Source organism: Citrus clementina, unplaced genomic scaffold (assembly GCF_000493195.1).
Source record: "Citrus clementina cultivar Clemenules unplaced genomic scaffold, Citrus_clementina_v1.0 scaffold_3, whole genome shotgun sequence".
Classification (NCBI taxonomy): domain Eukaryota; kingdom Viridiplantae; phylum Streptophyta; class Magnoliopsida; order Sapindales; family Rutaceae; genus Citrus; species Citrus x clementina.
This window is the reverse complement of record NW_006262339.1, coordinates 42,846,849-42,871,170: the sequence shown is the minus strand read 5'-3', so window position 1 is coordinate 42,871,170 and position 24,322 is coordinate 42,846,849. Positions and strand designations below refer to the sequence as shown.

Sequence of the window (24,322 nt, the reverse complement as noted above, 5' to 3'; positions counted from 1 at the left end):
TATGGATAATTATGGATTTATGTTTGGATGGATATTATCCATTCATAATTGGATATTTGACATCCCTAAATAGAATCATAAAATTTACCCAGAAAATAAAATTAAATAATTGACAAAAATCTTACGGTTTTTCTTTCCTTTAATTGTTCTTGCGGTGTCCTAAAAATTTACCAATTTAAAATAGATATAATCAAATAGTGAAATTGCGTTATGACGTGCCTGTATATCTTAAAATTTATGACAATTTAAAAACATAACGTAAAGAATCATGTAATTTTAAATTACTTATTATTAGTAGTATTATTAATAGAGATATTTCTAAAATAAAAGAGACCTTTAAAAAACAACGGCCTAACCTCCTAATTCATCCTAGTGAAATAATCTTAACATTTTATATTGATTTTATTCATCCATTATTTTCTTATCCTTTTTAAGAGACAATGAAGTAGGTCTACACAAAGAGTTGGCAAAATGGATTGCGAAATCATGTTCGTATTGTGTCAAATTTGCATCGTGCTAAATTTAGACCAACTTAAACACGACCTATTTAGTAATCATGTCAAAATATTGAGATCCTAACTTAACACAGAAAACAAATGAGTTACTCAATAGACCGCTTATATATATATATTAGACATTTACATTATTGAAGTTTTGAATTTATATAGAATTATATTTTATAAATAAAACATCATGTATATGTTCATCCTACCAAAAAAAAAGATAATCACATCCAATACTTGAGTTTTGATGATGAAAACCTACAAATTAATTTTAGAAAATATAATTGTTATCAATCAAGTAGATGAGTAAAAACCTTCAACCCTAATCCAACCAAAATAAATAAATAAATATTGAACCCTGACCCAACCTATTTAATAATCATGTCAAATTTAATAACCTTCTAATCTAGAATCATGAAGTGAAGTCATTTATCAATTCAGTGTGACACACTAGATACAATTGCAGAGACGTGTAACACCCATTTATTCATGTCAAATTTTAATACCCATTTATTCATGTCGGATAACTGGACTGTATAAAATTTTGCAAGCCCTAGCAACACCTTACTTCTTGATCAACAACAGTTACAGAGAGATAGAATTAGGAGTGACCAGTGTAATAAGCATTTTTCATAATCAAAGGAAAGGCAAATCAGAAGCTAATACAAAAATATGGAACAAAACTCCCGGCCTTGGAAGCAGGCTAAAACTGAAATTCACAACTTGTAACAGTTGAATTGAATTCAACTATTATACCTCTTCAAATTTCCCAACTAAACAAGAACAACTTGGTTCGTCTCTAGACTGTTTCATTGAACATTGACGAACAAATATTATCAGCTGCCCATTTTCCTTAGAATATGACTATTCTGCCTACCAACTTATTTTCCGGTTAAAGAGCCCAAACCGTACATGAATTCCCAGTTATGCTTATGGGGGATCAAAGAACTCATTATGGACTTGAAGTAGAAACTAATTTCCTCCGATGGGCTTCTGCTTTAATAGCAACCTTTGTCGTTCCCCTTTGCCTTTGATTTTCCCGAAAGCCATAGCAGCAGCAGTTCATTCTCTGCTCTCGCAGTCGCTGACTTGAAAGGTTTCTGGGCATGCCATTTAAATTAAAAATCTGGTATGCCACTTGACCTTGAGGAGTACTCTGTTACCAACTTAAGAAACATGGACGATTTATCTTCCAAAAGTCTCCCTGGAGTATCAAATTCTGCAACTCGTCCTGCATAATCATCAAAAACTTTTTAATTACTGCATAGATGAGCACAGTGAGCTGAGTAACAGAACTGGTATTGGACTTCTGAGGAAAAGCTAACAAATTCAAATAAACTCATGAGTATAATTGCACGCACCATCACTTAATACCAAAACCAGATCGCTGTCAATTACAGTTGGTATACGATGTGCAATAGTGCATACAGTGCAGTCCTTAAACTCTGTACGAATAATCTTCTGGATAAGATTGTCTGTGGCTGTATCAACTGAAGCTGTTGCTTCATCAAGCACCAGTATTCTAGCCTGCTTAAGTAAAGCCCTACCAAGGGAAACAAGTTGACGTTGTCCCACACTCCAGTTATCTCCATTTTCTAGCACTGCATATTTGAACAAAAAACGCAACTAATGGATTAACTATCTATCCAAAAAGAAATGACTATATATTAACAACTAATGTTGAACAGGAGAGCTGTAAACCTGGTGTTTCAAGCTTTTGGTCTTTCCCACGAACAATGTCTCCAAGCTGAGACTTGTCAAGCGCCTGTCCGAAATCAAAAGCCATGACTTTATAACTTTGGGCAGAGCATTAAGCATTGGAAGTTAAATAATTTGGTAATTCAAGGATTTCTTTTGATCTCACTGTTATTGGGGAATAAATTCACCAAGAAAACACAAATTTATATATTACTCCAAGATTATCTATAACTTGGAGATTATTTAAAATAAGAGCTAAAACTTTAGTTATTTAAAAAATTAACGAAATATTAAGAAGTTAATAATAATTCAGTAAACTTTGTTCAAACAATATCTAAGGACATCTCCTAAACCAGAAAATTTAAGTTGCCTTGCACATGTAATTGAAAGAACATATATGGTGTGCGATATTATACCTCCCAAATTTCTCTATCTGAATGCTCTTCAAGAGGATCAAGATTGCATCTAATGGTCCCTTCAAATAAATTAGGATCCTGGGGTATAATACCAAGACGGCTACGTAGATCGTGGAGGCCAATTGTTGAAATATCAATGTTGTCTATAATGATCCTCCCACAAGCTGGTTCAATCAATCTAAACAATGCCTGAATCAATGTAGATTTGCCACTCCCAGTCCGCCCAACAATGCCAATTTTTTTTCCTCCAGGAAATGCACAGGTTATCCCATGAAGCACCAAAGGAAGATTCTCACCATAACGAACCTTAGAAAACAAAAACAGAAATGGTCAGCATTTTGTGACCCAACAAACAAGAATAAAGGAAGTTAATTTCTTATTTTCCTTCTTTTACCAAAAATACATAAATAATTACTAAAATAAAACTTGTACAAAAGATTACACTATTTTATCAGTTACTATTGCTTGGCCTCTGTTGCCAAGAACATTTCCCATTTCTGTAAAGAACAAAGTTTACCCAGAATCCAACTTTCCACGTTCAAAAGTCAACTCATAAAACAAAGGGCACAAATGAGCACTTTTAGTCAAATATAAACCGAGATGCCTCCAGCTAATTGTCCACGATCATAATATGCAAAGCAAAGCGGAAACAGATCTCAAACAAAATTTCAAAATTCATGTGAAAATATATCATTTAGTAGACCAGATATGAACAAAGTTCCAATTCCAAAAGTTTTTATCTTTGACCCAAAAGATTGAACAAGATGTACGGTCAATGCAGAACTGAGTACCTTTAAATCAATAAGTTCAATTGTTCCATTTTCTGGCCATGAGGATGGAGGGCGAGAATCCTCAATAACTGGTGGAGCTTCTCCTGGAATTTGGCTGTACTGATAAATCCTTTCAATGGAGATAATTTTGTTTTCAAGCTTGCAAAAGCTAAGTATCCACCGTGATAAACGTGCATTTAAATTAAGGCCATATGTCACTGCAAGGCCAGCCATGCCTGCATACAAGAAGTAATTGCCCTTAAAAATCAATTTACTCTTGATAAAAAAATTTAATAATCATTTTTAGAGAAATAAAAACACATTATAAGAATGCCAAATGGGATGCATCTGCAGTACACTATAATGGTACGAACTTCTAGGAAAAACTATGATAGGATACAACATACAAGACCGTAATAACTATTAGTTTCATCACCCCAACCATCAAGCTTAGCTTTTTCTCCATGTGCAGGCATTTTCTTTCTAATGGTTATTTCACTATACAACTTCCCTTTTGTTAAGTCTATACACCCTATTACATGAGATGGGAAAAAGTAGAAATATTAATTAATTAATAAGCAAATAATTACTTACTCGGATCAATAGCTCCATGTGGAAAACTCACAAGTAAAACCATGCAAAAGGCAAACACAAAGGTTGAAAGCAATTCCATGCGTAAGCAAAGCCATTCAATAGCTGCAAGACTGCAGAAGAATGGACGAGCAAAACAATCAAGAAGATAAAGATTCCTCTTCATAAACCTTTTTTCTTGCCCAAAACCTCTTATTGTGGATGCTCCAGCAATGGACTCACCAAAAAGGTGGATAATTGGAGATTTTTGGATGCTCACAATACGGACAAGTTCCCTGGATGAAGCCATGTAGTATTTCTGCATTCAGGATGCAATAACATTTATATTCTTTATCCATTTTCCCTTATAAGTAGAAGAAAACTGAAAATGAGGAGGAATGACACGACAAGCAGACAGTGGTGTACAAAAGGATAACCTGTAATAAAAAATTAAAAACCTTCCAAATAAACAGACTTGAAAAGTGACAATTTGATCCCTTGTTTGATTCCAAGAAAGAACACGGAAAAATGGAAATGATTCAAAAAGGAAGGGAACCTTGACAAATAGCCTTTCATTTTCCTCTATCTCCTTTACTTTAATAGAAAACACAATAATTGACACCAAAACCTAGGGGAAAAAAGATAATTAAGCACCTGCATCCACAAGCATGCAACTGCCATTGGAATGACAAGAAGCAAAACTTGCCAGGTAACCATTGTCATTACACCAATGATGCCAACAAGTTGTATTGTTGTTGAAGCAAACCCACCAAGTCTAAAAGGAATATCAAGATCAACAACACTTTGATCAATGGATACCTGAAACGTCATAAATAGTTGGCATTATATAATGTGAGAGAAGATCATATCACGCCAAGAAATAAAGGGAAAAAAAATGCTCCAAGCGCATGTCAAAAGGAAAAATAGATCAAAATTATTTTCTGAAAACTTACACGATTCAAGATCCGTCCCGCTGGCGTAGAGTCAAAAAACGACATAGGAGCTCGGAACACACTTCTAAGCATCTTTACAAACAATTTCTGTGCAGCTGCTAAACCAAATGTAGCTACTAGAACAGCCCGCACAAATATAAACCAGGAGCTCCCAAATGCAAGGGCCATATAAACAACAAGAAGAACCATAGGATTAACTTTGGGTTGATCTCCTTCAGTTTGCGGATTGGCCCAAGCCATCCACCAATTACCAGCTATTTGAAGGAATTGAAACAACACTTGTGCAAGGATTATGAGAGGAATCAGTAAGCCTCTATAAGCTGCAGCCATATATGACAAGTACACCTTCATGCTGACTCTTCCTCTTACTCTTTCCTCTTCCTGAACAAGTTGCTTTTTCCTCGAGCGTTTTGCTTTCTTTTTTTCTTTTATCGCTTTCTGCTCTGAAGCTGATGAACCATCTTGCACTTCCTTTGCCAAGTTGTCAATGTTATCTCCAGATGCATCACATTTTTTACAAGGTATAACACAACCATCCAGAGTCAGATTTTCATCTGAATCTTCTGACGAGTGATTTGGAATATCCATAGCTTCAATTGCTTCATGGTGAGCTGAGACCAAAGCATTAAAATCAGTCCCTGCTTGCAAGAGATCATCATATTTTCCTGCCTGTATGATCCGACCTTCCTTCAGAACCTACAGAATACACTCACCCAAAATAAATAAAAAAAGAGAAGCTTGAATCTTTAAGAGGTTGGACGCATAAGGTAAAGGGTAAAAGATGCTGAAACGTAAATACTTCCATCATTTAAATAAATAACTGTAAAATATGATGAATGTGAAAAGCCACATAAATCAAAAAACGTGTCAAGAAATGAAAGATTTCTAATATTTTCGAACTAAATGTCAAACTTGAATCATGCTGCTCCATCATTAAATGAAAAAGAACATTGTAGAATGAGTGGCACAAGCGAGAACAAGATGCCAAAAAAAAAAAAAAAAGTCAATGATTGACGTAAAAACACCATTATAAGCTTATACAAAAAGCCTTCGGAGAAGGAAAATAAAAAATAATAAACCTTTCTACTCGGTGTAAAGCCAACATAAAAAGTAAGTAAAATACTTTAAAAAATCGCATACCAGTATAAAATCTGCAGCAGGTAGAAATTCAACTTGATGAGTCACAAATATCACAGTCTTATTTGCCAGTGCTGTCATTATATATTCCTGTAGTTCAATAACAAAAGTTTAGCCAAATGCCATTTGCTGAATTGCACCATTTGTGATACATTGTGCAAGTCTAACCTTGAACAGTTCTGAACCAGTGTGCGCATCCACAGCACTGAAGGGATCATCAAGTAAATAGATATCTGCATCTTGATAAAGTGCCCTGGCAAGCTGTACACGTTGTTTCTGGCCACCACTCAGATTTATACCTCTATCGCCAATAATAGTCTGGTCTCCATGTGAGAAAAGTTCAAGATCCTTTTTTAGTGAACAAGCATGGATAACTTTCTTGTACTTTGCTTTATCCATGGGGCTGCCAAAAAGAATATTTTCTTCTATATTTCCAGATTGTATCCATGCTGATTGAGAAACGTAAGCAGCAGTACCACAAAGTCTTACCTGAAAAGCATTGAAATGAAAAGGGAAAAATATATGAGGACCTACCAGTTCTGACCAACTATGGAAGAAAAAAATATCATACAAAACATTTAAAAAGAAAACAAATTAGCATTGACAAAATATAATTAAATAAATAAAGTTCCATAATTTGACTTACTTCGCCAGAGATCTTTGGTATCTCCCCAAGTATACAAGAAAGCAAGCTTGATTTACCAGAACCAACCATGCCGCAAACAGCCACTCGCATGCCCCTGTCCACTTTCATTGATATTCCTGATAATGTAGGCCTTGAAGAAGAAGGGTACCAACAGAACTCAGCATTTTCAATTTGTATGGCCACATTTGTCATTCCTCGTGGCAGAACAATGGTTGCATCTTCCTGTAACTCCTCCTCTTGCAGAAATCCAGAAATCCGATCAAGAGAAACTTTTGTCTGAGCCATCATTGAAACTAAGTCGGGAAAATTCCTGAGTGGTTCTTGGAGGATTCTGAAAGTAGCCATAGCAGAAAGAACACTCCCTGCCGTGAGTTGAGCTCCCAACAATATAGAAGTACCAAATGTTACAGCAGCTACAAATATGGGGGAGCTCCAGAAAATGAATGTAATAAAAGCTTGAGAATAAAGCGCTTTTCGGAGCCACCTGAACTCTACACCTCGCATTTCCTCCAGCTGAATCCGATACCTGTCTTCCCAAGCCTGCAACTTGAGAATTCTCATATTCCTAAGACACTCTGAGGTTTTTCTCATCCTTTCATCCTTGGCAGCCATTAATTTATCTTGGTACTCTTCTTGGACCTTCGCCACAGGGACAGTAACAACAATGGAGATAATGGTGGCAATCAATGTTGCAACAGAAGCGATTCCAACATTTTTATACAAAATTGCAAGGGCAAGAATTATTTGCAAAGGAAGCATCCATATGTCATGGAGATACCAAGAGTAGTCCCCTACTCTCTGGACATCAACTGCCATATAATTAACAATCTCTCCACTGGTGTGACTTTGCTTAGCCAAGCTTGAGAGCTTCAGTCCCTTTCTGTAAACCATTGCTGTAAGAGCCGATCTTACATGCATACCCAAAATGTCAACCCCAAGATACCACTGCCGGGTCGTTATGGTCTCCACCAGCTTAGCCGAAAAGAATATCCCAGCAAGGATATAACCCTCATGAGGGAAAGTTTCCTTTCCCCCTAAATAATCAACAAAGTAACTAACCAAGTATGGACCAACATAGGAAACAATAGTGTTCAGCCCCGCAAAGACAGCATTCAAGGCCGCTTCCTTCCAGAATGACTTCAGAATTGCCAAAGCTAAAGATGGTGTCTTAGTAGGATTTTCAGCCTTCAATTTCTCCCAATTTGAATTCAAAGCCTTATAATTGGTCTTGGCCCGATCCTTCGGGGCAAGAAGAGGAATATCTTTGAGCTCAAGGGGCCTCTTTGCACCAATTGAAAGAAGTGGATTCAACCAAGAAAGTGTGACCAAGCTAAAGAGGCCAGCATCACCATAAGGAGTGACCTTCAGACACCCTGCCTCTTCTTCAAGAAGCAATGGTTCCTGAAGATCAGAGTTTCTACAAACCTGTAGACCAGTAACACCCCTAATTGCAACAAAACAAAGGAATGCAAGAGCTGGGGTTGCTGCGAAATTTGCCACAACATGAGAACAGAGGTGCTTTGAACCATCTACCAAGAGTCCTCGCCCATCAACATACAAAGCACACAAACAGATCAAAAATGACACAACCCACCATACCCTTAACAAAAATGGGAATTTCTCAGACAACTTAAATTTACAATGGAGAGCTGAAAAGCTCAATAGAAACCAAGCTAAACCTTGGACAGCAGGCAAGCAAAGTGCAGACCAACCCACTACCTTCCCATCAACAGCCTTTCTTACCAAGCCGACCCCATCAAACCCCAATACTAGAACTTGTACAAACAACACATAGAAACAACAAAAGACCGACATTTTAAACCAAGTACCAATCTTAACCTCTCTAATTTCTCCATCGACACTAACATTACGTCTAATCGGGCTGGAACTTGCAGCAGTATCATCCTTGAAAAACCGAATTCGACCCACACAAACAGATATCTGCCTAGCAGATATTATAAAAAGAAACACAAGGAGAAGTGTTAAGTTGATGCATATAGAAGAAAGCTCCAAAACGGGTAAGCCTTGAATTGCCTTGAAAAGGGCAAAATGTGATTGCCTTGTTGAATATGAAGCTGAGATTCTATCCAGCAAAAGAGAGATACCCATTATCGAACAAGGTGAGTAGGTGAAGAAAACGCTTATTTAAAATGAGAAGAAGGGAACCGAGTCGGTGTTGAGTTAAGCTAAAATAGAGATCGTCATCAAATCGTCCGAAGCAGGGCATCTCACCATCTGTACATGAGAAGCAGAAACCAAACAACATATAAAAAGAAAGTATTATCTGGAGATAGAATCTACGAACACATTGCATATAGAAACAAAAAATCCACACAGATATTAATAACCAAAAACAGAAATCCATATAGAAGAAAAAACACTTTTTAAATGAAAAAAAATATTTTTTCTTTATTTTTGTTTTCATATTTCACTTAGGCATGGAGACAAATATTGAGAGAGGGAGAGAGAGACAGAGGGGACGTGGGAGCTAAAAATCAAAGAAAATGAAGGAAACCCATTTGAGAAAATAACAAAAACTGACCTGGGTTTGTCCTTGAAAACCGTTTCGGTGGCGACAGCCGAGGCAAACCCTGTGATCTATACAAACAAAAATAAAACAGAGCAAACAATGCTCTGTTTCTTTCTTTTTCTTTTGTTTTTTTTTTGGGTTATATCCACAGAGGAATTAAATTACTACAACACGTACGATAATAATAATCAAAATGAGAGACACATAGAAGAGAAGAAGAAGAAGACACAGTGCCTCTCTCTTTCTCTCCCCTTCTTCTTCCTCTGTTGTTTTGTCGTTTCTATTTTTGCTTCAGGACTTGCCGTATTTGAGTACAAGACTCGAAGCAACAAAAATGTTTTTGAGTTTTAATGTGTTATGTGTTCTGTTTATGATTTGGTTCGGTGAGTGGAAAGCTGAATGAGTGAAATCAATTTTTCTTTCTTTTATTTTTTTTAATCTTAGTTTACAATATCATTTCCTCTGCTTTACTATTGTTTATATAGCCAGATTTGAGTCCGTCACAGCAAGAGAGAGACGGGTGAGAGATTAAAAAGGAATATTATTATGTAATCATCATAAGAATATTATTTTTTATTTACATGTGTCGTGAAATGTAATTAATTCATCATCACGATGGGGATCTCACCTTGCCTTTTCAAAGTCACTATTATTTAATTTCTGACCCTTGTTCAATGTTTCATTGTCTCTTTTTCAACACCCCACATTTGATATCTTTCCTTTTACAGTGTGGTGGGTGTTGTGCTTATGGTTTTGGATCCATTTCAATCTTATATTATGACGTTTTGTCTTACTATATGGTAACTTCATGTTCAACGTTAGCGTATTCATATATGTTTAGTATTAGTGATGGAAGTAGAGATGAAAACCGTGCGTAATTGAGTGAAATAACATTATACAATACAATCGTCGTTTGTTATATTGGCCACAAGAGTTTTAAGAAGTGCAACGAACTAAAAATATACAATTAGTATCGTTTGTCACTCTTATAATTTTGCACAACAACTTTAAGGTACACATATATTTTGAATTTTGATTGAATGTGGAGTAATGCTGTTAAGCTTTTCAGGTCATTATTGTCACAATGCCATGATTTATGGACACTTATGAGAGAAGTGGGGGGCTCTGTTTCTGAGGTTAGAAGAAAACCAAAAGTCCTGGAGCTGCACTTTGGTTTTTGGTTTGATCGTTGATGGAGAGCAGGAGAAGCACAGTGCTGGAATATCGCCGGAAGTTGCCGGAATATCGCCGGAAAGTTGCCGGACCACCACCACCACCAACCACCAGACCGCCATTTTATTATATATATATATATATTATTACTAATATAAATAATTTAATAGCCAAATTTAATATTAGAATTTTAACTATTTTATATTATTATTTTTATATAATAAAAATAAAATATCCATGGATATCCATGGATCTCCATAACTATATGGATAAAATCCATATCCATGTCCAATATTAATTATTGGATATGGATATGGATATATCCATTATGGATAATTATGGATTTGTGTTTGGATGGATAATATCCATCCATCATTGGATATTTGCCATCCCTAGGAGTGGGTCCAAGCCATAAAGTCATGATGGGTAATCCAAGTCATTTAGCAATTAGCAATTAGCAATTGATTTATGTTGAAACTTGAATATCCCAGCTACCCCACTTATCATCACACCGGCTTGTCTTGGCTGGTTGTGTGAAAAGAATGGAAGTAAACTTGAATATAGTTGTGTGAAAAGAATGGAAGTAAACTTGAATATATCACCAAAATCCTTTTGTTTGGTTCTTGGGAAAAAAGTGGTGGGGTTTGAGTTGAGGAGGCTGAATGGGATGACTATATTGTCTCTCTTTTTAGCATGTAAATGTCCGGGCTTTCTTGACCTTTTGTAACATCTTTATTCTCAATATCATATGTTGTGGTGTGCGTTGGACGCATGAATGTTAAAGAAAGAAGATTTAGTACAAATGGCAAAATCCCAAAGATGGGGTTTGTGTGGTTAAACTTTAAACATTCAGATATGAAAATGAAGTCGCATTTATTAAGCTAATAATACAAATCCAAGTAGTTTGGCATAAATTAGCTTTGGCCCTTTCTGAGAAATTCATCGTCAGCTGTCAATTATGATAAATTGGTAATGCTACATTAAGGTTGCATTAAAATTTAATGCACCTTTTTTATTTCCCCAACATGGTAGATTAGAAAGAAACCTCTCTTAATCTTCTTCATTTGAGATCCATTTAATTGCCGCGTACAGCTAATTGACATGCAGCTCAGATTGTATTGGAAGCCATTATTTGCTGGTAGTTTTACAAACAATTTTGCCTTTCATTAAAAGCAAAAGTTGATGTCGCCTTTTTTCATCCTTTTTAAGCTTTGAACGAAATTACTTTCCAAGGAGTTCAGTTCACAAACATTTCCCCTCACGTCTTGCTTAGTTTTTTCCACTAAATTTATTGCTTTAAAGCAACAATTAATAAGCAAGTAAATACCTCCCGGCAACAAATTTTCTTCTTCCAACTCAGATGTAACAGAAAAAAAAAACCCACATTTATTATACACTTCTATCATTTCTAGATTATAATCTAATGTATGAACAAAAAATTAAATGACATATTTACGACGTACTTTCCAAAACTTCTAATATTTTATTTGAAGGATGTAGTAATTTACCTTCACAAGTATTTTTTATTTGTGGAGAACTTGTGATCTCTTGTTGAACTCGAATCCGACAAGGTGGGTACCTGAAAAAAATACTCCAGCGCCCAAGTCAATGTTTGATTTAAGATTTAATAGGAGTAAGAACAATAAATAAGATTAAGGTTTTTCTCTTTTGAGGGGTGAACAATGCTCTTCTTTTTTGCTCATGAGAGATCTCATTTTTTCTTGGTGAGATGGTTCTTATTTATAGATGATGGGTGACATGTGTTTAGGGTTTTGTCTTGGCATATCTCCTTGATGACACGTGTCACCCACTATTTTTGTACACGTGGATGTGAATTTTGTGAAGCCGAAATTAGTTATATTCTGTTATGAGCTTGCTGAGGTGGCTGATGAGCTAGCGTTAGTGGGGTCCAAGAGAATAAGTAGTTAGTCATAATGGCTTGTTTCTGTTAATGGAAACACACGTGTGAAAAGCAGTATATATGTGTTGTTTATGAAGTTCGAGAGACAATGCTTTACTGCTTCATTACAGAGAGAAAAATGTTAAGCATATAGTGGTTTTAATCTGTATTGTGGAGTATCATTGTAATCAGCCATTCTTGTTCAATAAAGCTTCTGCCCTAGCTGGCATTTTCAGCCGTGGATGTAGGTTCCTTTGTGGAATTGAACCACATTATCTTTTTTTTTTTTTTTTTTTGTTCAACAGTTCTTGATTCCTTCTGCATTCTTACTTCTTGGTTTTCTTGTATTTGTTGGTTCTTAGTTTAGGTGTTAATTGATCATTCTCTCATAGCATTTCGATAGATTGCTCTGTTTTGCATAACAAATTTAATTGTAGGGAAATAAATATATTCATGATCCACGTCATTTATTCCGTACCCATGTGCTTATTTGTTTTTATGATCTTCGTTGTGGTTTCCTCAAACCCTGGAACTGAGAATTTGAATGAGTTTTTTCTCCTAATTGTTATAGTAAATTTATGGGGAATTTTATCCTAATGTTACTTTCTCCAAAATAAATTGGATATAATTTATTTATTATTTAATTTTCCAGAATAATTTCTTTCTTTTTTTTTTTTTTATTTAGACTCTTGGCGTAATTTAGTGCCTCTAAATTATGGCACCTACATTATTGCTTCTCGAAATTTATTGAGTTTGACACCTTAAGTTTTATAAAAATAATTAAATACTTAGGGAATTAATAACGAAAAAATTCGAATACTTACATTTTTTTCTATTGAGAGGGAGTGGACTCGTTTTACATATAATATTATATATTGCAGTTACACTTATAAATTGTGTTTGTTGTCACCTACCAGTCAAAAAACTTCGAAGCAGTGGGATTAAGAATTAGATAAAAGTAGTTTATTTGATTGAACGTTGAATTGTTTTTCTCAGAAGTCCAATTTGATGCTGACTTTGTGCCAATCTTGCCCTTGATTATCATAACACCGGTCGGACTCAAAACCAAATTGCCTGTGACCGACGGTGGCCCCACCGGTCGGACCGACCGCCCACACCATATGTCGACCGTCGACTCACTATTTAGACCTCATTCCTTTTAAAAATTAATTCAGTATATTTATTTATTATGTATTGAAAAATATTTTTTACCTCTTTTTTTAGCCACAAAGGCAAAATCAACTGGGTGTATATCCTTTTTTTTGGAAAATTATTTATTTAATTAAAATGGCTAATTGTTGACCTTTCGTACTGATATTTGTTGTACTTTGAGGTAGACACTCGGCACACGACTCTCATTTTATTTAAGCCCACAATTTCATTTTGTTGACAAAAACAAATAAAAATTTAAGCGGTAACGGAACTCCTTAAATTAAATATATTTCTCAGATTGGCGGCTGACGGCTGACGATTGACGAGGAATCATAGTCGGTTGATCCCAATGGGCGGGCAAAGAAAAGATGATAAAAAGATTTTTTTGTTGATTTTCAATTGATTAATTACAATTAAGACTAATGAAATCTCCACTCAACTGATTCCTTCCCGTGTTAAAAATTTCTGATAATTAATTAAATGACTTGGAGTGTCATGGATTAACGATAATTAATCACGTTTATATATATATATATATATATATATATATATATATATAGAGTCATATTAAGTCAATCTTGGTAACAGATTCCCCGGTATTGACGTCCCCTTTTTTAAGTTGATATCAAATCCATCAATTATTAATCAACAGCCATCAAGCTGCAAATATTCCGGTGATCAATATCAATTAATTAATTAATTTTAATATCCCATCAGTAACTTAATTACGATTAAGAGTCACTTTGGTAATGTTGTAACATTTTAAAATAATTAATATTAGTTATATTGAAAAAATAATTATTTATAAAGAGTATTATGGGTTTTAAAATGAGGTAGATGTGTTTGATAAATATTACTATTAAACCGTCGTAAGAATATAAATAACTAAAATAGACATAATGTTATAATAAAATTTGTTTACTTACCTGTAAGCATGCACATATTTTTTTTTTTTATTGTGTATATATAATAATTGATGACTAAAACATATATTTTTATGTTATTAACTTTTTTTTGTTATCTTAATATAGTTGACAATTAAATTAAATTTTTTTATTTCCAAATAAATAAAGATAATTTTAGATTTTTATAATATGCATAAGGATAAAGAATAAAGCCTCTATAACTTAATTCTCACTAAATTATTAACCGCTATTATATAATAATTTTTTCGTTGTCCAACTTGGGTCAAAGGGCTAAATTAATAATTTCAATAAATTAATAAGATAATAATTTTTTTGAAAACCCTTATACAACTATATGGTCTCATTCATATCATAAATTAATAATTTATCGAATTTATAGATATAATTGCTGTCACATTTAAAAAAAATAAATTATGACTCTATTGTTACTTCTCTTTCTTGAAATTTAAAGATAAGTGGATCTCATCTAGAATTTTGCTTATTGCTTTTAGAAGTTCCAAGGTTAAATTCTGAAATTCCAAGAATTGTAAAGTTTTTTTTAAATCTAATTTATATCAAGTGCATTAATTTATTTTCAATTGATTAAATTGGTAAAATATAATGAAGTTTTAGTCGATTAAAATGTATGTTCATTGAATTGTGATACACTCTATAAACTAATAATTTATAAATCAATAGGTCTTGTATGGCCTCAATATTATTAATTTATAATTTTTTTACAATATATATAGAATTGTATTAAATATAAAATTAATTTTTAAAATCAAATATTTAAAAGTTATTTCTTTTCTATTTTTCAAAATCCGCTATAGAAAGGGCGTGATTTTACCAAAAGTGATTTTTAAATCAAAATTAACTTTTAACTTTTCAAAATCAATTTTATACATCTCCATACATGAATGCTTACACATGAAGAAACTGATTCCACATACACCCATCCATGCATTTAAAAAAAAAAAAAGAGAGAGAGAAAGTAAGAAGGAAAGAAGCGTAAGCTTTTTGATGATCAAATGATATAAAAATAAACGCAATTTATTAGTACATGGTGTTATTCTTTGTAATTTTCTATTATATCTTTGCTTAGGAGCTCTTAAGGAATAATTTTGACGGTCTGTTTATTATAATCTTTAAGAAAAACCATCTGTCCGGTGCCCTGTTCGATTAAAGCGATGCGAGGATAATGGTATCTTACCACAATTTCCCTACGTAAAAAAGCACTTTTTTTTGCAGTTGCCACGTCTTGATTATGTGCTTGACAGTTAAATTAAGCGTAAAGCGCTTTTCGGAATTGTTAAAAGCAATACGTAACACAAAGACTCCAAGCAAAAGGTGAATTACCTGGAAAGCATTTTGTTCGAGACGTGCCTCTTGCAAAGTTTGGCATTTTTTTTATTTATTTTAACCTCGAGGTATTTTAGGGTATGTCTTAATTATGAGAGATATTTTTAAATCCGTATTATAATTTAGATTAAAAATTTCTGTTCAAATCGGGAGGCACATGTTCTCCCAATAAAAATGATTTTCCTGCGACTTGAACTGAGGAACAAACCCAATCAAATCACTTAAGGGAACTCTATTACCAATTGAGCCAATATTTTATTGGTTGCAAAGCTTGGCATTGATTCTCGAGCGCATGCATTATCTTTTGATCATAGACTATATGTTGACCTGACACATACATCACTGTATCTTGTCCACTTTTTTTCTAAACTTCTAAGCAAACTATATATACCTTTAAAATTGAAACATATATACACTATCTCTGTATCATCTATACCTTTAAAATGTGTGACTTTATTTTATTTTTCTTGCAACAGAGAGAGGAGTCTATGAAATGCACATTATAAACGAGTGCTGAGAAGTTAGATGCTACATTAAAGAAGAACTGTTTCCACCAACAAAGTGTTGGCTCCACTGGCAATGGAGTCCCCTTAAGTGGCTTGACTGGGTTTGCTCCCCAGTTCGAGTCGCAGGGAAGTCGCATTTGTTGGAAGAACCTGTGCCTCCCGGTTCGAGCGGAGACTTCTAGTCTGGGATGTGGTACGGGCTTAAAGATGCCTCCCACAGTTAGGGCCCTCTCCAAAATACCTCGTGATTAATATAAAAAAAAAAAAAAGAAGAACTGTTTCCCCTTAAATATATCATATTAAAAGGCACCTACACCCTGACAGGTTAAGGACCATGCCCTTCAATGTTTTCAAAAACCAATTGAGGAACACAGCTGGCAGCACCAACTTAATTGAGGTATATCTAACACGTGGTTGAATTGGTGTTTGCTTCCTGAGCCGACCTGTTTTGTAAGAATGAGTTATGAATATATGCCGACACATAGATTAATTTGATTAATGTTATAAAATTCTAGAATGCACATGAGTTTGATATGAGGCTCTCGTGGATTAATTAGTGGACGTTGATTTTCTTTTAAATATTTCAAAAGTTTATCGAATTTCTTAAAATGTCAAATAATATTCCAACAAAAACCACAAGATCATTTTATTCAAGCTCAAGTAAAATGATATGAAGATCTAGTGGAAATAAGTAGCAGCTCCCCAAGAATCCAATTCTTTCTCTTTGCTAAACATTCAAAAGGGGTTCTCATTCATCCGAAGTTGGGAATATAAATATAAATTAACGACGATAATTTGATCATTTTTTTAGAGAATGAAATATGGTTCCTTCTACCCCTGTCACTCACTCTGATACGTGGCTTTGCCAATTTGTAGTACCACTTTTTTTTTTTATTACATTTCTTAAACATCTATTGATATTTAAAGTCATGAATCTACTAGGGTCGGGGTTACATCAACTGTGTTATCATATTAGTAGACCTTAAAATTTACTAGAACTTGTTTGAATAGGCTTTATTACGAGACAACCCAGATACCAGAGACTATAACAAAAACCTAAATCTACGCTTTAAGTATTCGAAAGAAAATCTTCCCTCTAAAGATTACCCTATCTTGACTTTGTTTTCAATTTTGCCTTCGAGTATCTTTGGAGCATTGGGATCATATCTTCGGAGAAAATCTGCCCTCTAAAGATTACCATATCTTTGATGCATGTTTGTTTCTTGAAACTTCTTATTTCTTGACATTTGTCATGTTTTAATTTAATAACAAAACGAAATATATAAAAGACAGTTTTCAGTATATGCCTTATTCAGATTCTAGAATTATTCAAAATTTAAGTCCTTTTCCCGAGAATGGTAATGATCAATGAGGTAGAAGTGGCAACTTCATTTCGCTCATTGTTAACATCATATTATGAATATGCCAAAAATAATTCAACGAGCCAATGATAATTGCGGCCACGGATGAATAGGATACTTGTTTTGGATATGCTGCAAAGAATGCCTGCTGATATGAATATGCCAAAATAATTCTGACTGCCCAGTGCCCACACAAGGTCTCTTTTGCTGTAAGAAACTAACAAAAATGAACACTACCAGACATATCCAAACAAGCATCAAGATTTACGATCATTTCGGGACAAACTGGGACAGCTCTAGACTTGGGAACATTATCCAGATGGACCATTTTCAGATAGCCTGGACCATTATGGTGGGATCAGTAAGCAGAATAACTGAAGAAAGATCAAAGCAGAGGGGCAGTGCTAGCAAGACAAAACAGGAATGAAATCAGGTTGTGGTAGCTGTTCCAGAATTTATGCTCCATTTGCTCTTGCATAGTACATATTGGAAGAATTGGAATAACCTGGGCTAAAAATTGTGATGGAAACAACATGTATTGCTCGACCATATATATATAATTTTCTTTTTCGGGTTTTTTTTGTTGTTGGGGGGGGGGGATCCGTTGCTGTTTTGAGGCAATGACATAAATCAGGGAGATAAAAGGGAATCAACATATTGATGTCATCAAATAATGAAAGAGAGAACTTGAAACATTGTACTTATTCTATGGACAGCCTAGCTAGTAAGGCAGAGGCCTTGTCTTGCATAACTTCCCAGGCTGCATTTACGTGCCTCCATTCAGTCAATGGTGCTCCAACAGCAAATCGCAATATGTATTTGCCCGACAAAACCTGCACAAAATGGTTAAAGCATTAAGCACATTTCACTTATTGGCAGTTATAATCTGGAAACTAGACTTAAGCCACAGATAGACAATGGACAATACACATCAGCATACCGGCAAGGATAAATAATGAGCTTACTGTGTGAGATATGAAGATCTTCCCAGTGGAGTTTATATCGTCTAGGAGCTTATGGTTCAGTTTATTGCCATGATCTTCATCATTGTGTGGTGGCAGAAGGCGAAAACAAACTAAGGAAAATATCCGCGGGGTGACAACCTATCCTCATTGACCATGTTCAGCTTCAGTACAATGTAATAATGATTTCAGAAAAAAAATTATCAACTAGCAACAAAAAGAATGAGTCTAAATACCTCAAATCTCAAGTCTTGAGCAACAAGCCCTTCAAAATGCTTAGCCAGCTGGATATGATTTCTTATATAGCCCTGTAGATTTTCCAGGCCATAAAGTCGCAACACCATCCACAGCTTCAGTGACCTAAGAGCAATCAATGGATTAGTAGGGAAATAATTCACTTGAAATCTTTAGTCTTTCAACCGAAATTGATACTTAAACATTATACGGAGTTGATGCTAAATATTTTTTCTACAAACTTACTTTATAATGGAGCAAGTTTATAGACACGTGTGCATGCAAAACACTCTTTGAATGGAATCATAAGCATCTTTCAGGCAAATGTTAAAAGGCACACCTAAATCGGCGTCCAAGAGGAATTTGCCAATCTTTGTAATCCACAACCATGTTTGCTTGAGAGGCCTGAAATATCAGTCATGCTAAATTTGATTTATCCAAATTTATATAGGGTACCGAACCATTAACTACAAATAATCCATCTTGTATCAAGAGATCACCAATTTGTTTCCATTTTCACCTGATAATGTGCTCAACTCTACCACAGTCAACATCACATTGTTGAAAGGGTAGTCTGTTATGCAGTTAATATGCCACAAACAAAAACAAATGTGATTTTGATTTTAGTCTTGAAAGTTGCACCAAACAATAGTACAAGAATATATCATGATCAGGAAAGTAGAAACTTACTTTGTTTTTCAGAAACTCAGGATTTGTAGAGAGGGACTGAATCAACGTGTTTCTGTCCTGTTTTCATGAAAATTACATATGTTTAAATATTTTACTTACATATATGAAAAAAAAAAAAAAAAAACAACTACAGGCAAGTTGCTGACGTCATACCTTAACCCAAAGTGCTGAACAATCAAAGTTTGTTAGAAACCACTTATGTGCATTCATGTTAAATGAGTCAGCTTCTTCAACACCATCGATGTACTGGCGATATTCGGGACATATACAAGCACTTCCGGCATAAGCAGCATCCACATGAAACCACATTCCATTACTCTGTCAAGAAGCCATCCATATAGGCACTGTTAAATTATTTCTTCAACAAAACATTTTGAGTATCATTGAGTAAGATCTCTTAGACAAGTTAGCTTTAAAAAAATTTCAATAAACTAAGAAAAAAAATCAAATTTTTATTTCTTAGTTCATATGCTTTAATTGAACCATCTAGGAACTGATTACAACACTTTTCCACTTCTTTACCAATTATCTAAAGCTTACATTGATAACACCTTGCTGAATCCCTCAAACACAATCAAATAAAAAGAGGTGGAAAGCTGTACATGTCATTTCCATGTGTATGTGGACAACTGTACTCGACATTTCCATGTGTATGGCAAACTAAAAAATCAATATCACATTGGCACATGTAAAGCGTTTTTATAATTTCCTAACTCAATTCAAAAAAGTACTACCTTAGCAATATTTCCCAGTGCAAGCAAAGGATCAACAGCCGTTGATGAAGTAGTGCCTACCTGCACGTACAAATGGGAGGTTTCCTCAGCCAATTGAAACTCTAATTCTACAATCATGTTTTACAAGCTTATAAAAGCTATAGACATATGATAACTTATTTGTTATGGCTGATAAATTAAGCAGTAGTTGGATAACCTTTTTTTTTTTTTTTTTAAATCCAGCATGAGCACTTGCTTTTACACTTAAAACCTTGATGATCAAGCAGCACCTGGATGTGGTTGTTCATTTTTGCTAGCACCATCCTCTTCAGTACATAAATTAAAACTTATTATCATGAATGCAAACAGTGCATCACTCATAACCAGTTCGATAAAACAGTAGGCACTAACAATTGAATTCAAGCTTCCAAACTGCTCCCATCAATGGTAATTCAGATAAAGCATCTAGGGAAAATGTATGATTAAGGAGAAGAATGGAAAGAAACTAAATTACATACTGTAGCACATAGAAAAAAGGGGATCAACCCAATGGTGAGGTCGCGTGAGATTGCCTCAGCAAGTGAATCTGGGGAAAGTGAATAATTAGTAGAAGAGTCTGTTTTTAGCACCCTGAAATTCTGTGGATGAATTCCTCCAATCTGCCATAAAAATATAAATATCACATGCAGTAAACAGGCATATGATTACAGCACTATAACTTCATTCTGTAAGCTCTAAAGAGATTCCCTATTTATTTTTAAAAATATAATGCAAAAGGCAAATTGAAAAAAAAGAACAAAAACAAAAAAATGTTTATCAATAAATGAACTAAGGAATCACAGAATACAAACTTGGTTATAAACCATCATTCATAAGTTCGTTCCGGTTTTATCACGTGAATTCTAAATAATCTCACCAGTGTCAGCAAGAAACACTTAAATATAAAGTGTTCTGGGTAAAACAAGAAAATAGACCATAAAGAAGTGAAAATAAACGTAAAGAAGTTACATATCACGTGAATTCTAAATAATCTCACCAGTGTCAGCAAGAAACACTTAAATATAAAGTGTTCTGGGTAAAACAAGAAAATAGACCATAAAGAAGTGAAAATAAACGTAAAGAAGTTACATATCAATGCACATTTTAAAGATACCTGACAAGCTTTTTGTAATGCAGAATGTGTTTGATCAGATGCATAAACCACAAGCTTTTCAAGGGAATTTTTTCCGACCCTCTTTAAGGCCTTATCACGAGCAGCCAATAGTACAACCAAAACAGCTTCACTTGCCGTGCCTTGTATAACTCCGCCACCTTGTCCTGCAACATCATTCATGAGTTTCAGAGACTTGCATCAAATAAGCTCAATTTCAAAAATATCAGCTCCCGTATGGCTATCTTTGAGGTTTAAAAATTCAACAACCTTAAACTTCTCAAAATTCCAGCAATTGGAAACATCCAAAAGGTACATAATCTTAAGATGAGGTCGAAGGTTTCTTCCCAAAATGTTAGGAAATTTGTGCAGAGCACTGATTATCATTTTTCACCCATGAGTCACCTCTACTAAAATCAGAAACTCTACATATTCAATCCCTCTGTTTTAAGTCCATAAACCCTACTACTAAAAATTGTTTATCTGTCAAGGAGCACTAAAATTAACCTGAAGTATTCTCAGAATCATGTTACATCAGCATCTTCAAGCATCTCTTGAAAACAAAGAAAAAGAAATACCTGTTGAAAGAAAGTCTTCGGGCAACTTAAGCAATTTGGCAAGCCAATCCAGAACAATCATCTCAAGCTCTGTCGCAGCTGGAGAAGTTATCCAGCTGAAACCCACAATGTTGAGACCAGCACTGAGCATTTCTCCCAAAAACCCAGCAACACTGCTGTTAGAAGGATAGTATGCAAAGTAATTCGGGCTCTGCCAATGTGTCACCCCTGGTAGTATCTTTTCTTGAATATCTATAATCACGTAATATTTTACCCTCAGACTTTAAACAAAATATTAAAGAAAATTAACAGTACAATTTTAATTTAGCCTGAGTTATAAAGTAATTTTTTATCCCACACAATGATTGAATTATCAGTTGCATACACAATTGAGCTAAAAGAATGATTTTTTTTCTTTCTTTCCTAAAAGTTTCAAATTATAAGAAACCGATTGAATTACTTCACCATCAAGAATATTTTGGAGTGACTCCGGATGATGCGGTGCAGAATCCGGTATAAGGTTATGTAGATAGCCTGGCTGCATATGAAAAATGCACAGGGAAATGTGACTAATGAAAAGAATTGTTCTGATATCAGGTAATGTAATCATTGAAACAAAGCAAGCAAATGCAACAGAATGCAAATAAATAATAGCATATTTAAAAAAAAAAAAGCGAGGAAATAAGAAAGAAGTGAGAGAATGAGGAACCTGAACTTGGCTGAGAACAGGGAAATTCTCAATGGATTTGTAGTAATCAGCAATAAAATCAACCATCTTGTGAGCATTCTCTCTCAATTGCTCGGCATCCATTGGCTTCAACCCACCACTCTCCCTAATAAAAAGCAAACTGACATGTTCAGTGATCAGTAACTACAGCGTTGTAGGTACTTGTTGTAGCGAGTTTGTGAACTTACATTTTGGCGGCTATGCTGTGCAAATGCAGGGTGTTGCGAGTAGTCTGTTCCTGCGTTTGTTTCCTGATAAAATTTTGTTTGTTGTTTCGAATTTATATGGATGGAGAAAATCCAACATCAAACATCAGACCCAAAATTCTGAGGTCGAGAGGATGAGCGAGGCAGATGAAGAGCACGTAGCGCAAACTAAAGTTAAAGACAAAAGCCGATTGCCTACTCTTTTTCTATTATTATTATTTTTTTTTTCGGCTTGAAATGCTTTTCGTCCGTGATTTTTTTACTTTAGATATTTCAACGGCTGAGATTTTTTTACTCAACTTAAGGCGTCTCAATAAATTTTTAATAATAAATATTATTGGCCTTAGTATTCTCATAACAAGGAAAAATAATGACAAGAGATAGAAATAAGCTTTTACGTCAGAGCTCGCATCAAAATTCCAGATCCAAGATAAAAATTAATAATCTAGTTTAAGATGCGTTAACATTTAACATGCCATTTAATTCAATATTATCTAGGTTCATTGAAAAAAATATAATGATCATTAGATATAATTTTATCCATTACTATTTCATACATTTCCAAGATGAATACTTGCATTTTGGCAGTTATTTATACAGTGAAGATGTATGCTATAGGACAATGAGTTGAAAAAATAAAATCAAAATATAGTGGAAGAATTGGTGCAAGGTGGTGATTATTGCATGATCGCCGGAAGACTTACTGGTGAGTTTCAAATGCGTACAAAAATCCGTGATACATAACCAGAACAGTACTTTTGTTTTTCTCGAGTCCAAGCTCCTCATTGATGGCGGTCAAAACGAAAAATTTTTGGTCCTTACTCTCTTTTGATGACAAAACAGAAACCCCACTTGGTGATGATCATGTTTCTCCTGTCTGCACGTTTATTGATTTTCCTCTCGATCAAGATGGCATGTTTGGTTGCATCTTCGGTCATTGCCATGGCAATTTTTTTGGTTTTGCTTTAGATTCTGGGGCAGTCGTGTTAGCTAACCTTTCTCTCAGGGAATTCACGGAACTGCCTCAGTCATCTAATTAGCCTTGACACTTTTTTCCATTTTCTTTGTCTGAACACAAACTTTGTTGGGTTTGGTTATGACCCCAAATCCAATGACTACAGAGTTGCCCGATCTGATTCAACCGAAAGGGCTGAAGGGTATACCATGAGTACAGAGTCCTGGAGAGAACTCATTGGCATAAATCTTCGTGAAGCTAAGAACGGTTTTCATTTACAATTTTGAATGTTTATACTTTAGTGGAGCTTGTTACTCGATTGCATGGACACGGGGTGATCATCCTCACATTTGTCAACAGTATATCCTTTAATTTGATATGATTGACCAGGTCTTTCCAAAGACACCATTGCCTTTAATCCCACGCGAGAATCCAGGAATGTTATGGTGTTGAACGAATCTCTACTCAGTTCATAATTTCTGTGCAATATGGGTCGTGGATGAATCTGGTATCAATGGATCGTGGAAAAAATTAATGACTGTTGAA

The 24,322-nt window shown here is 34.7% G+C and overlaps 2 protein-coding genes across 2 annotated transcripts; both read right to left on the bottom strand.

Annotated features, from left to right (window-relative positions):
- Nucleotides 1-1,141: 1,141 nt before the first annotated feature.
- On the bottom strand, nt 1,142-9,675 carry LOC18046228 (ABC transporter C family member 5). The gene is made up of 12 exons (XM_006443658.2): nt 9,236-9,675; nt 6,694-8,928; nt 6,216-6,536; nt 6,051-6,137; nt 4,911-5,606; nt 4,612-4,776; nt 3,982-4,276; nt 3,409-3,623; nt 2,618-2,923; nt 2,205-2,268; nt 1,865-2,104; nt 1,142-1,734 (listed from the first exon to the last, which is right to left on the bottom strand). The coding sequence occupies exons 2-12, from the start codon at nt 8,800-8,802 to the stop codon at nt 1,622-1,624; spliced, it is 4,611 nt and encodes a 1,536-aa protein (XP_006443721.1). The 5' UTR covers nt 8,803-8,928; nt 9,236-9,675; the 3' UTR covers nt 1,142-1,621.
- An 8,424-nt stretch (nt 9,676-18,099) lies between these two features.
- On the bottom strand, nt 18,100-22,980 carry LOC18046227 (tyrosine decarboxylase 1). Its single transcript, XM_024186885.1, has 13 exons — nt 22,804-22,980; nt 22,598-22,721; nt 22,354-22,426; nt 21,910-22,140; nt 21,335-21,498; nt 20,700-20,840; nt 20,203-20,262; nt 19,622-19,786; nt 19,469-19,525; nt 19,119-19,183; nt 18,781-18,904; nt 18,548-18,685; nt 18,100-18,415 (listed from the first exon to the last, which is right to left on the bottom strand). Coding segments are annotated over exons 1-13 (1,476 nt in total). The 5' UTR covers nt 22,806-22,980; the 3' UTR covers nt 18,100-18,283.
- Nucleotides 22,981-24,322: the final 1,342 nt, after the last annotated feature.